The 13846-nt window shown below is 44.2% G+C and overlaps 1 protein-coding gene across 2 annotated transcripts in view; it reads left to right on the top strand.

The window, feature by feature from the left end:
• CCBE1 (collagen and calcium binding EGF domains 1) overlaps window positions 1-12187 on the top strand; it is a 197055-nt gene extending 184868 nt beyond the window's left edge. The window contains exons 10-12 of one of the 2 annotated variants that reach the window (XM_059725254.1): window positions 7048-7146; window positions 8121-8156; window positions 8975-12187. In XM_059725254.1, the coding sequence (XP_059581237.1) occupies window positions 7048-7146; window positions 8121-8156; window positions 8975-9208 (369 nt within the window). In that variant the 3' untranslated portion in view covers window positions 9209-12187. The remainder of the gene's footprint in view (window positions 1-7047; window positions 7147-8120; window positions 8157-8974) is intronic. The other variant, XM_059725255.1, reaches the window with a different exon arrangement.
• Window positions 12188-13846: the final 1659 nt, after the last annotated feature.

The following is a 13846-nucleotide window of genomic DNA, read 5'->3' on the forward strand; positions in this document are numbered from 1 at the left end:
GTGCCCCTCGCTTAGGAACACTGAGGCAAAGAACTCGTTGAGGAGTTCAGCCTTGTCCCCCCTATCTGTCACCAATTGTTTCTGCCCATTTAGCAGCGGTCCTATTCCTCCCTGGGCCTTCCTTTTACTCCCAATATATCTAAAAAACAATTTCTTGTTGTCCTTTACTTGGGTTGCCATCCTCAGCTCCATGGTAGCTTTGGCCCACCTAACTGCCTCCCTACAAGCACGAGCAGAGGAGGTATATTCATCTTTAGTGATCTCACCCTGTTTCCACTTTTTATGTGCTCCCCTTTTGGCCCTTAGGCTGCCCTGGATTTCTCTGGTCAGCCATGGAAGCCTCCTGGCCCCTTTCCCTCTTTTGCCTCGCTCGGGGATCGTCTTGCTTTGTGCCCGAAGGATCGTTTCCTTTAGGCACAGCCACCCTTCTTGGGCACCCATCCCATCAAAACTCCTACTCTGCAGTGCTTCCTTGACTAATCGCCTGAGTGCAATGAGATCAGCTTTCCTAAAGTTTAGCACTTTTACCCTACTAGTTACCTTACCCACTCGCCGTCTTATGTTGAATTCTATTATAAGGTGATCACTGTCTCCCAGATAGCTACCGATCTGGAGGTCCCCTATCATATCATCTCCCGTTGCCAATACCAGATCCAGTATGGCATTCCCCCTAGTGGGACCATGCACCTCCTGTGTCAGGTGGAGGTCCTGTACACAAGTTAGAAACCTGCGTGAGCGATGGGACCTTGCTGTCTGCGTCTCCCAGCAGATGTCCGGGTAGTTTAGGTCCCCCATGACTACCTCCTCTTTAGCTTTTATGGTCTCCGAGAGTTGCCTCAGGAGCCCCGCATCTATTTCTTCCCCTTGGTGTGGGGGTCTGTAACAGACCCCTACCACCAAATCCCTTTCTCCTTGCCCCCCATGTAGCCTAACCCACAATCCTTCTACTTCCTCAACCTCGGATTCTGTCTTGATGAGGGTTGATGTGTATTGCTCACTGACATAAAGTGCAACCCCCCCCCCCTTTCTTCCCCGACCTGTCCTTTCTATACAATCTATAGCCCTCAATATGTACCGCCCAGTCATGGGATGAATCCCACCAGGTCTCTGTTAGCCCCACTAAGTCATAGGTGTTTAGTGCAAGCAGGAGCGCTAGTTCATCCTGCTTGTTCCCCATGCTCCTAGCATTAGTATATAGGCACATAAGTGATTAAACTTTATAAAATGCACATTTATCTCAAGGCATGACAATCTTATTGATATTTGAAAGCAGTTTAATCTTAAAATTTCTAAGCCCCAAAGTCTTAAAGACTCTAACAGATGGCCAGCTCTTTAGGGAAAGGACCTTCTTACCTAGCTTTCAAAAACAAAATTGCTACATAGCACAAGCAACTACACTTGAAAGTGGGCAACTCAGCAAGAATCGTAGTTCAGGACTGAAGAGCAAGACTTCCAAAGTAGACCCAGATTTTATACTCTATTGCTTGGCTAAAATATCAAAAACTTTATAGGGTTAAAAAAAAACCAAAGAATTTGTAATAAGTGCTACCTTAATTAATATTCATTAAGCCTTTGACATTTTCTATATAAGCTAGATCTTATCTAAAATTAACCTTGTCTATCACCAAGCCGCTAAATGTACTCGAGGGAACCTTTTTTCAATCTATCTTCCTGGAGTTTTCTAAAATTGTTCACGTCTTATGATATTCTTTTGCCTGATCATTTCCAATACCTGTCCTTCTCTTAACCAAACTATGATCAAGCAAATAAAAGTAACTGTATTATGCTATCCTAAGCAGCTTAAGGCCTATTGTAATCTACAGTGGGCATTTGCTAAATCCAAAATGGGCTGTCAGCTGCTCCTCTAGATGGTAGCACACATCTGCCCATACTTGATCTCAGTGTAATTTACATCGGGATGCAAACCCTATGTAAATTATTCCAGAGCAAATGAACATCTATCCACATCCTGGGTCACGGTGTCAAATGTATGACCTGTGAACCAGATCCAGCCCAATGAACCCTACAATCCAGCCCCAGATGCTGCCTCTTTTACTGCACCAGACCAGCCTTCTTGTGCAGTGCCTGAGACATGCACTGCCAGCTGTGCTAGCTCAAACTGATCCCAACTTGTACTGCCCATGCCTCAGCAAGCAGTGGGAGCAGCGCAGCTCATGAAGTGGCCTGAGTGAGCAGCATGAGAGGTGCAGCTAGGGATCAGCAGCAAAGATCAGCAGCAGTGCAGCTCAGGACCCAGCCTACTGAGGCTGGGTCCTGTGCTGCACTGCCTGCTTGGACTGGTCCCAGGCAACGCCACCCACCAGAGCCAGGTCCCAGGTTGCAATGCCTGCACCTCAGCAGGTGGCATGGATGGCACAGCTCAGAACCCAGCTCCAGCAGTGCAGCTTACTGGGGCCAGGTCCCAGGCTGCGCCACCCAACCTTTCTGGAGTGGCCTGGGTGGGTACTGCCTGTGCTGGATCAGGTGTGGATGGGGGAGCAGTCTATGGGCCTGATCCAGCCCATGAACCAGCCCCATGCCACTCATCTGGTCTGCAGGATCAAATAAATTTGATCCCCCTGCCTTAGGTCATCAACTTGATTGTCCTGTTATATGATTTGCTTCACTATTGTAAGAGAGAGGGTTAAAAAGGACCAGCATTTGCACACTTCTGCTTCTATTGGAGGCAATGGAATTTTACACCTGGCTTTTGTTGGCAGCAAAAATATACCAATACCGAGTACTTTTCAAAACCAATCTTGAAATTCACATATTTTATAATTCCATTTCTCACTAGCACTTTCTCTGGTGTTTTTCTGGAGAGCCCCTGCCCCTTACTCCTTTTCTCCATCATGGATCAAGATATCTGGGCCACATAACAGAAAAGTCACTGTCTGTGCACAAGGGGCATCATAGCTGCAACACCTCAGCCTGTGCATTTTACTCAGTGCTTCCCCCAGCAGGTGTAAAGTAATATGTTATTTCAGCAGGGTTAATTTTTAGTAAAATAACTGCTGCATACATGCGTTTCTATTTATCCATCATCACTGTTATGAACATGCAATAATTAGAGCATACATAAAGGTTTTCTTAGCTTAAAAATACAATGTTGTCATAAGGACAGAACTGGGGAAATAATCCAATAAATAAATGAATTTTGACCACTCTATTGTCTTTTCAGGTTCCCTTTTCCTGAATGTTTCTGTAGTCCATTTCACTACCATAACAGGCAGCGAAACTTGTGATACCAAATTTCAAAATTGGTATCACAGTAAGGTGCTCCAACTGGGCTCCATGTGCTGCACACAAATACAATCCAGAACAATAGGTTCCAGAGTTTTTTGCTTCTGGGCGCACATTCAAATGGTGCGTCCAGGAGCAAAAAACTCTGGAGCAATAAATTTTGGAGTTTGTTTGTGCACATTAATTGCACATGTAGATGCACCCTGTTTGTCTCAGAAGAATTGACCTGCTCTTCCATTCAGGGGAGAAATTATGCTGGATATTTGCTGACCAATCTCAAGTACCAAACACCAATATTCTTTAGACTGTATAATAATCGATTCATCCCATAGGTCAGGGCTGGCCAAGTGGCAACCTGCAGGCTGCATGCAGTGAATTAGCAGTTAACATGCATCTTGTGGGATGCCAATTGAACAGTTCTGCCCTATGGGGTGGGTTGATTATACATAGTCTAAAGATGATGTGAACATGCAGGGCGCTTGTGCGCATGATGGGGTTTTTAGTCATTAGGCTGCATTCTATGCCCCCTAAACTGAAATGATTAATTTTTCAATTGAAAAAGTGTTTTATTTTCCTGTCATTGTCTATATCTTATTGTCCTAGCAGCTTGCCAGGCACCTACTGAGGGCAGAAGTGGTGAGGGACCTGATCCTTTTTCTTCAGCGGAGCCTGCCTACCTGTCCCACAGCTGGGGGGCCATTAATCTGTACCATTAATTGGTCAGCTCACCCCACAGCTGTGGGAGAGGCAGGCAGGCTTCACAGAAAAAAAGGATCAGGCCCCATCACCACTTATACTTTCATCAGGCTCCCATGGCCGGCAGGACACTGGGGGCACCCAGGAATGGGCTAGCTTGCCCCTGAGGCAGCGTGGGGAGGCAGCAGGAGGGTAGCTGGGTGTGCTGGCAGCTGGAGAAGGCAGCAGGGGTGGTGCATGGGGTGCTGGAAGCCTAAGTGGGCTCGAAGAAGCCAGGAGCCTGCCTGAGTGGCCCCGCTCCCCATGCACTGTACCTGTCACCTTCTCCAGCCTGCAGCACACCCAGCCGCACTCTTGCCCCCTCCCCATACTGCCCCAGGGGCAAACCAGCCCATTCCTGGGTGGCCCCAGACATCCTGCCAGCTGCAGGAGCCTGCCAAAGGGAGAAACAGCGAAGAGCCTGATCCTTTTTTTTCTGTGGCGCCTGCCTGCCTCTCCCGCAGCTGGAGGTTGAGCTGACTAATGGCTGCAACTTTCCAAGTTGCAATGTTGCAAACTAAGCTATATTGGGATGTAGTTTAGTTTGCAACAATGCAAACTCATTTAAAACCCCCAAAACTCACATACATATAATGTGTGATGCCATTAAGCCACACAAAGGGAAATTTTTATCAGGTGTACATCATAATATCAACATGTGTACAAGCGCCCATAGTCTGAACATGCAGGTGAGTTGGATAACCCTACCAAAGTGCAAAAAGCTATTGGCAAAATAAATTGGATTAATGTATGTGTTTGTATGCAAGAACTAGCGCTTTGCTCAGATAAAGAGGCTGCATTTGTTAAATAAAATTATTTGCTGCACATTTTTCACTCAGTTCTAAGCAGGGTGATAATAGAATACTAGAATCAAATACTTCATCAGGTCTTTGTTGCAATCACTATCAAACCTGAAACACAACTTGAATCACTGTGATGTTCCCTAATGATGTTCCACATTTTAGTGCTGTGTGGAAAACTAAGTTTTTTCAGTTCAATTTTTTTATTTTCAATGGCATGTTAACCCCCAGTGCTCCACTACCAGCATGGTGCCACCAGGAAGTGAGAGCATGGAGCCTGCAGAAGTATGCTCCCCAGGCTCCATGCTCTAGCTGCCTGGTGGTTTCACCCTGGGAGCAGAGCCACCAGGGGTTAGTTCCTAGCAAGTGTATGGAGCCCTGGTGTATGCTGTGTGCCATGCAGTGAGCATGCTGGTTCTTAGCCCTGTGCCCTGGCTCTGCCTTCCTTCCCCTGCCACTGACCAGCCCATACCACCTGGGCCCAAGATGGGACCACTGGGACTTGTGGGGGAAGGGGGAGGCAGGCAAGACCCCCCCCCCACCCTTGCCAAGCAGCATGAGCTAGCAGAAGTTGCTAGGTTTCAAGGAACCTGTGGCCAGGCGGCACAGAAGAAATTCAATTAATTGCATGTATTCCCTGCAGTGGGTGAATTGAATTTTTCCACTGTCTGGAACAGGAGCGCAGCCTGGGCGATCTTGTGCCCAGGTGAGCTCAGGAGAGTGACTGGCTCAGCAGGATTCCTTAGAGGAGGCCTCCTCCCCACCACTCCCCCAGCCAGGACATCTCCCTCATCCCAGCTACCACAACCTCTGTCACCCCTGTAACCCAACACTCCCCCTGCCCCCTCTCCCCCAACCCAGTCCCAGTCTAGTGAGACTCATGTGCGATTTTGATCCTTTTTTTTTTTTTAATTATTACTCTTTTTTTCACTCCTATCTCTTTACTTCTTCCCCCCTCCCCTCCACTTTACTTCAAGCAGCTTTTCAAGATTTCTCCCCTCCCACTGCAGCTCCAACTTAGCTTTTGCTGTTGTGGAGGGAGGGAAGCTGCAGACCCCATGCTGGCTTTTCTGCCTCTAAACTACATGGCACCCTCCCACCCCCTTGTCCCCCAAGAGAGGAGGGATAGAGTCCTGGTTTCTGTCCATACCCCTGCTCTCCAGGCCCTCTTGTGGCAAGTCACATTTGTCAGATCTAAATGGCATTAAACCTTAGCCTGGGATTGCTCCTGAAACCGTTCTAAATTTAAGAGGGCATAATATTCCACAGATTTAGAATGGCTTAAAGGTAACCTGTAACAGCACCCTATTAGGTACCTAATTACCCAAGTCCACTGACTTTCAATACAAAGGGATACATAAACAGCTAAGCTTCTTGGGACTCAAGCTTCTAATCATGTGGGTGGTTTTTAAAAATTTGCCCTGAGGCCTCAGTAATAGTAGGCCATAGATAGCTTCAGGTGATGTGAATCAGTTTAATTCAGTGAAAAGCCATGGAACTCCTTTAGCTTACATATGTCCCACAGCTTTAAGCCATTTATTGGTGCAAAGTTTGTGTATCTAAAGAAAGCAGCTAGCTTATGACACAAATGTTGTAGCATATGGCCGCAAAGTGCATGTTCAAGGCGGAATAGAAAAAGGTATAGTTAAAATGAAGTTTCCTACACCCATATTTTTTATCTGGTAGAACATAGAAGTAGTCCTAAATGTAATTCTTTTTAATGGGAGGGTCACCTTAATGTATGAGTGCATATCAATACATGTCTATATATCTATCTCTGTGCCATAAATAGCAACGTGTTTTAGGAAAGATAAACAAAGGACAATCACAGCTCCTTTGAAGTACTAAGACAGTTGTCTTCGTATGCTCTGCTTATGAAACTTCTCTTCTGCAACCCCAGTTGAAAATGCCTTATGTCTCTCCCACTTCTATTATCACACATATGAAATGTACTTAACTCTGCTTACAGATTTCTCATGTCTATGCTCCTTCTTGTGCTATCCCTGTCTGCACCACATGATAGATCCAGGTCTTCTAACTCTGAGCGTTGTCAACAGGAGCTGCTGCTTTCTTCTGCAACCTGTTCTCTGCATGACTGTATCCTTCTGATTTCATTTTCTGGGGCTTTTTGTTTTGATATTTCAGCCTTATTTCCTTGCATGTTCAGAGCCCAGGAAACTGGATGTTTCTTGTTGATCTCAATTGTTGCAGGAAAAAATGTACTTTAGTCTTATATCTAACAAATGATAATAGAAACTAAATCTTGTAGTTGGCTGCTTACCCAATGCATCAGCTCTTCAGCCAGACAACTACACTCAGAGCTGTGCTGAGTGGAGAAAAAGCTCTGTGGCCTGTACTCTTGGCTTGGGTGCGTATTTTATGTTGGGCTTTGTTATACAACCAGCAGTGGTTTTGATTGGAAATTGTTATACATTTATTTTACATCTTCAAGCTATTGGAGAGTTAATCCTACAACCATTTAAAAAAACTGATTATTTGTGTGCACGCATGTGTGTGTGAGAGAGAGCGAGTGAGAGAGAGGGAGAGACTTTTATTTTTGCCAGACAAGGCTTGAAAGTTTTGCCTTGGGGCTACATCAGTAATCCTCTAATTTACCAGTTGCTGAATGTGGCTATGGAAAGCATGGAAACAGAAGGCAGCAATGCTTACACTTGCTGATTGTCCTCAGTGCCTGTACAGAGAGACTGGTGTCTAATGTGAAAAAATCTGAACAAAATTCTGCACTGAACTAAGGGTTGTGGAGTTGGGCAAGACCAAGAGAGAGGGTATGACCATGGCATACATTCCTAAAACCAGTGTCTGCCAAAAGGTGACCACTTCTAGGAATTTCAGGACTATAATGCTTCCTTTGATCATGCTTCAGAGCTGAATGTGAAAGAAAGCAAGAGCTGGGACAGTCATGAAGACCAGTTTCTGATAAGGAAACCTGGCTGAAGTTTCCACACAAAACAAAGCTGTCAGATCCAGCTGCTAATTCCTTCATGGTATACATTGGGCAGACTTTCTTCCTCACCCATGAGCCTGCAATGTCTGCTTAATACACTGGCAAGTGTGTGTTATGGACCCTGTTCAGTGCTACATACACAGAGAGTGAGAGCTGCACGGCCCCAGCTAGGAAGCTTTTGCTCTTCAGTTCAACCTACGTCTGCTTGTGGAGATCCCAGTGTGTCAGATGAGGTGGCAGCTATCATACTAGCTCTCCTTAACTTACTTGCTTTATTGGATGAAGCCAGCAGGGGTGGTATGCGAATAATGGCAAAGCAGTATAATTTTCTGTTGGCTTTAATTGCAATGCATTCATGAAGCTGGTTTTTATTACAGGGGGAGAGAGGAGCACCAGGACCAAAAGGGACACCTGTAAGTGTCACTTCTAGCCGTAATGTACCCACCTGGCATTTCCACTGTAGAGAAGGGACTGGGAATAGTGTCACAGTCGGATAGCAATGGGAAAAGCAACTCTTTGTACTGTAAAGAGGAGCTTGTACTTGTCAAAAGGTTTATTACACAGAAAATAACTTCATTATTTCCATTAACAGAACACTTGTCAATCCACTCACTCTCTTCTCCCTTCACTGGACGCATTGAAAGCAAAACCTGCATGTTTTTCTAGTTCATTGTCTTTCCAATGGTACTAATTAGCTAAATGATAGTAAATGGCAGTAACAAACCTAACTGGGACAATGCCAGCAAATGGTTTCCTTAAGGGGAGAGACACATTAGGCCAGTGAAAGGGTATTACCTGGTGCTTGGTACAGTTAATGAATACAAATTAGGAGAGGAAAAGATGGAGATGGGGAGTGGTGAAACCCACTTTTTTTTGTCAGGGTGAAAATCAGCCTTGGTGTAGCAGGCCTGTACTTCCACTTGTATTCACGCACCTTCATGTCTTTAAAAGTGTGGTTTTCAAGTCACGGGGACTGTGGTGGGATTTAGACCTTGTACAGTTCATCTAGGCAAGGCTTAATTCTATTATTTTAAGTTTGTTTTCTGAGGTAGTCCAAGGCTTATTTAAGGGGAGACAATTTATTTCAATTAGACAGTAGTAGGCAACCAATGCCCGAATTACCCCCCGGGAGGATAATTATATCAGTGTGTGTTCAGTGCATGGAAAGCGTGAAGCACCAGATGAGTGCTAAGTAATGAGTATGAATAATGACTGTACAACATATTTGCAGGGCCCTCCAGGCTCATTTGACTTCCTGCTGCTGATGATGGCAGACATCAGAAATGACATTGCTGAGCTGCAGGAAAGAGTGTTTGGACACAGGACTCACTCATCAACGGAGGAATTTCCCTTACCTCAGGAATTCATGAACTATCACGACACGGTAGATTTGGGCTCTGGAGAAGACTACAGACAAAGGACTGCACCCAGGGACCCCAGGACAGAGAAAGCAGCCCATCATTAGCCAGGCTTGGTTAAACGTGCCCAAGAAAACTGTGTAGAGCTGTACAGAAAAAATGCACTGATGATATAAATCATTACATTACTGTCCAGGTTTTTTTTTTAAACAGAACAGGAGAGATACAAGAGAAGACACAAGAGCAAGAAGAGCTGGAGAGGAAGAGCAGGCATCACTGAGATGGCTTAGCTTGTTATAAACAAAATCAATCACTGCTTGACATAAGCGGTCTGATTCTGATCCCACTTTCATTGGTGCTGGGCAGGGTCAAAGGAGTACAAAGGACAACCTTCCCTCCCCCCATGCATGGCACCCTCCTGCCTTCTAAGCAGAGAGGGAATCATGTTTGCAAGTGGGAATGAAGTATTGAAAAGGCATTCATTCCTTACATGTCTCTACACTGAAAAGTTGGCATCACAGAATAGATTGCACTCCACTCGTATACAGTATCTGTTTCAAATTGCTGAAGCTGAGGGTGTCTTTGCCACCATTTTAGTCTAAATACCATGTGAACAATTTTTCAGTGTAGTAAGCACATTTTCCTTCAATGTCGTATTTTGCATGGCTCCTGTTTTACAGCACGTTTAATGTTAAATTCCCTGTAAGAAATGCATAGGAAAACCTTTTATTCTCCATTTTATTTTCAGGTATTGAACACTCCTCCAGGAGCAAACTTGAGCAGTGAAACAAACAAGTCTTTCCCAAAATCTCTGTTTAGTTTTTTAATCACTTTCTTGCCTTCTTTGCAAGAGAACAAATGCTATAATGTCTGCACCTATAGCACTGTCCTTGTCATACAAATGGTGCAGATTAGGCTCTAATGCTGACTCGGCATGATGTCAGCAGGGGAGCCAGCATACTCAGAAAAGCTTCCTGAAGTTCGTGAAATCTGGAACTCTTGTGTATATTTTCTTTGGAGGACATTTCAGTTCCTCTAACCGCGTTCCAGTTACTTGCCACCTGTATGTTTCAGGCAATGTTAATAAGTAAGGTTATTTCTTCACTCTTGTTCTCTTGAACTTAAATGTGTGTCGCACATTAAAAGGAACTGTGTGATTGTTGCAGATTAGACTAATTACAGTGGTTCTTATGCTGTGGCTCAGAGACCTTCAATGTTCTAAAAATCTCTCTCTCCTGAGTTGCTGATTCCAGTAATTCTGACAACCAAGGGTTGGAGAGGTAGTGTTTTGGAAGAACAAAAGTGTGTCCAAGGGACAAATGGACAGCAAAATGCAAATAACCTAAAGCACCAGCAGTGTATGTGGCCTAGTTAGCTAATTTCTTGTAAGAACTGCATATGCATGTCATATTCATAGACTCTAAATGTACACATAGGTACACATTTAACACAACCTGCTGGATCAGGTTGATTGTTTTTTTAAATACAGACTAATGGGGAATCATTCAAGATTCCCTCCCCCTGCAAATGTGATCTGAAATTGGACACTGATTTTTAGTCTTAGGCTTTGCTTTTTCAGGTGTATCAAATAATGCATGAGAAGCTTCCTCAGTTTGGGTTGACCAGAGAACTCAAAGGGACAAATTGCCTTGTTGCATAGACACACCTGATGGAAGCGAACTCTCGCCCTGAATCGAGATGGTGCCGAGGCGCATGCCTGACAGTAAGAACATGAGTAGTTCCACTAAAGACAGTTGGGATTGATTATGTGCTTAAAGTTACCCCCATGATGAAATCCATTCCTGAAACAGAGCTGTAGTATTTCCATCATGTCATTCTAGTGCTGGAGGGTGTGGGGTCTAAAGGGCTTTGTCCCTCTATGGAACAAGCATGGCATAGGGTTTAAGGGGAGTAGCTATTCCCCTTAGTCCTGTCCTTCTGTGTCCCTCCCTCCACATGGTCCTCACACACACAAAATGCCCTTAGTTGGATCCTAGGGACTGGGCCTGGTGCAGCTGAAGCAGGTCTCCTATTTCCACATGGCAGGGAACCCCCTTCTGTGCAGACCTGCCTTAGGTGATCTAAATGTGGGCATGTTTATAGTACAGATATGGTTTGTATGGACCATTGTTGTTATGTTTTCAATTGACCTTATGGTAATTTTCACAATAACTGAGCTATATCAGAAATCATTTCATTTAGGATAGTTATATAGGCACAAATCCTCAGATAGAAAGGTAAGCCATGTTCTTTTCTTCAACTAACCTGAAACTTCGTATAAATGCAGAAGTATAGCTTCCAGATTCCAGCTGGGTCACTGGGAAAGGGGTTCTTTGGCTGTAAATAATTTTTCATTATGGCTCTTAAAATTATAAGAAGCAAGAATCCAACATATGAACGTACAAACAGCTGCTCTTACATCTAGTATCATTATTTAGTCTCCTGCACATGACGGCTTTGTTTTGTATAATTAAATACTATTATAATTTTATTAGAAAGAAATAAGTTAAAATGTTGAGTTATAAACAGAATGATGATAAAGAGTTCATTATTTTATTAATGTGGGATATAAAAGATATTTAATGGAAACATCTGCAAAATTGTGTAGTGGTGGAGAAAATCATAATACTTGTGGGTTTGTGTTTATTTCTAAGAAAATCAACGAAGCTGGTGGAGTTTTCCCTATACAAGCTATTCTCATAAATTTGAAATACTGAAGTAAAACAGTCACCTGAAAGCTGTCCTTGTAACCAGGGTTATTCTGAAAAATAGGGGGGAAAGTTAAGATTAAGTGGCCTTAGATTAATCCATGCAGAAGTCATTGGTATTTCAGGTAAGGGTTTCTAACAAGTCACTGTCCAGTTGTATTTCATAAATAACATGTTAGAATCCAGTCGGTATCAATGTAAGATGAGGACTGGGTCTGTGAATTTGTTTTTCATTTGCCAACAGGCACACAAGTTTTGTTATACATTTTGATAATTATACTGCTCTCTTTATTTATAATAAGTATATGAAATACTAGATTATGTATAAAATGATTGTGATTATATGAAGTATTCTTAATAACAAAGATATTTTTCTTATGCTGGTAGTTGTTGCTGTTTTTTAAAAACTCTTTTTTGTTGTTGAAATTTTCCAGATTTAACGTTGTAAAAACAAAATGCTTGGGAGTGGCACTGGAACATCACCCACCTGATGCAGGCATCTCCGCCTACTCTGTTGTTCCACATATAACCAAGCTATACCTATACAGTAAAGTGGCCTATTCATATCAAAATAGAGATTTGGGGCATATCTAGGCTGCCTTCATCCATGGTACAGAATGACACCATTAAACGACTTTCTGTCCACTCGTTCCTGCTCCAAACAAGCCAAATGCATCAAAATGTAACATAGCTGCAGCTAGAGAGGTACTGTGTCCTCACCAGTAAGCCAGTCTGAGAGCTTGATGGGGTGGCGCCCAGAGTGCCCTCAGTGCATTTCTGACGCCCACTCTGTTCATTTTTTGGCTTGGTCTATGCAGAGTGATAGTAAGCGGGCAATCCATCATTCATAGATTCATAGATTCATAGATGTTAGGGTCGGAAAGGACCTCAATAGATCATCGAGTCCGACCCCCTGCATAAGCAGGAAAGAGTGCTGGGTTCAGATGACCCCAGCTAGATGCATATCTAACCTCCTCTTGAAGACCCCCAGGGTAGGGGAGAGCAACCACTCCCTTGGGAGCGCGTTCCAGACCATGGCCACTCGAACTGTGAAGAAGTTCTTCCTAATACTGTCCTCATACCCCTAGTCCCTCCTGCAGTCACTCTGTAGGCTGGGGAACCCTCTGTGCCCAACTCAGCCCCTTGTCTGGACTGGTGGGCTCTGCTTCATTGCTCAAACCTGTCTCAGGGCTGGGGAACCCTCTGTGTCCTGGTCATCTTCCTTTTCTGGGCTAGTAGGCACTATCCCCTTGCCCTCTACCACCACTCAGCCCCTTCTTTGGGCTGATGGGTTCTGCTCCCTTGTCCAACACTCCTCTGGGATGGGGAACACTCTGTGCCAAGCTCAGCTCCCTTCTCCAGGCTGGTAGGCACTATCCCCTTACCCTCCATCCCCACACATCCCCTTGTCTGGTTTGGGGAATTCTCTATAGGCTTTGAGCCCATCTCCTGCAGGGCTCAAGGCTTGCAACTCAAACAATATTATCAACATAAAGCAAAGGCCCCTTGCCTGCATAAAACATTTTCTTCTCTGCCCCACGCAATATTCTCTAGTTCCTAGGCTTGCCGTCTTTCTGCTTCCCCTACTTTCTTAGGTCCTCTTAGGCCCTCAATCCATCAGAAAATTTTTGGTGGAAAGGTTTTGGCTGAAAATTTCAATTTAGCCTCCAGACTACCTCAGGAAGCTACAGTGTGAGCACCTTTTCTTGTCTGCCTTTTCGCTTTTTGCCTCTATAGGCTCTATTCCCTAATCAGGCTACATGGTGTATAATGCATCAGGCTCCCTCTACTTGCTGAGATGCCACAGTGTGCCATGACAATCCCATAGGTGTGGTGCATCATGGGAAGTTTCCTAGGCAAAACGAACAACTTATTGGCTTTGGCAGGTTCTTTTTTATTGAGGAAAAGGTTCAAATATTCCACAAAAAAGTATTTTCTCAAAAAATACTTCACTCAGAAACCCAGTTTTCCACTGAAAAAGTTTGGATGTAAAATTTCGCGCAACCCTATTACTTATGTCCTTAATGCTTGGTGAGT

The sequence above is a fragment of the Alligator mississippiensis genome, chromosome 3, assembly GCF_030867095.1.
Source record: "Alligator mississippiensis isolate rAllMis1 chromosome 3, rAllMis1, whole genome shotgun sequence".
NCBI lineage: Eukaryota > Metazoa > Chordata > Crocodylia > Alligatoridae > Alligator > Alligator mississippiensis.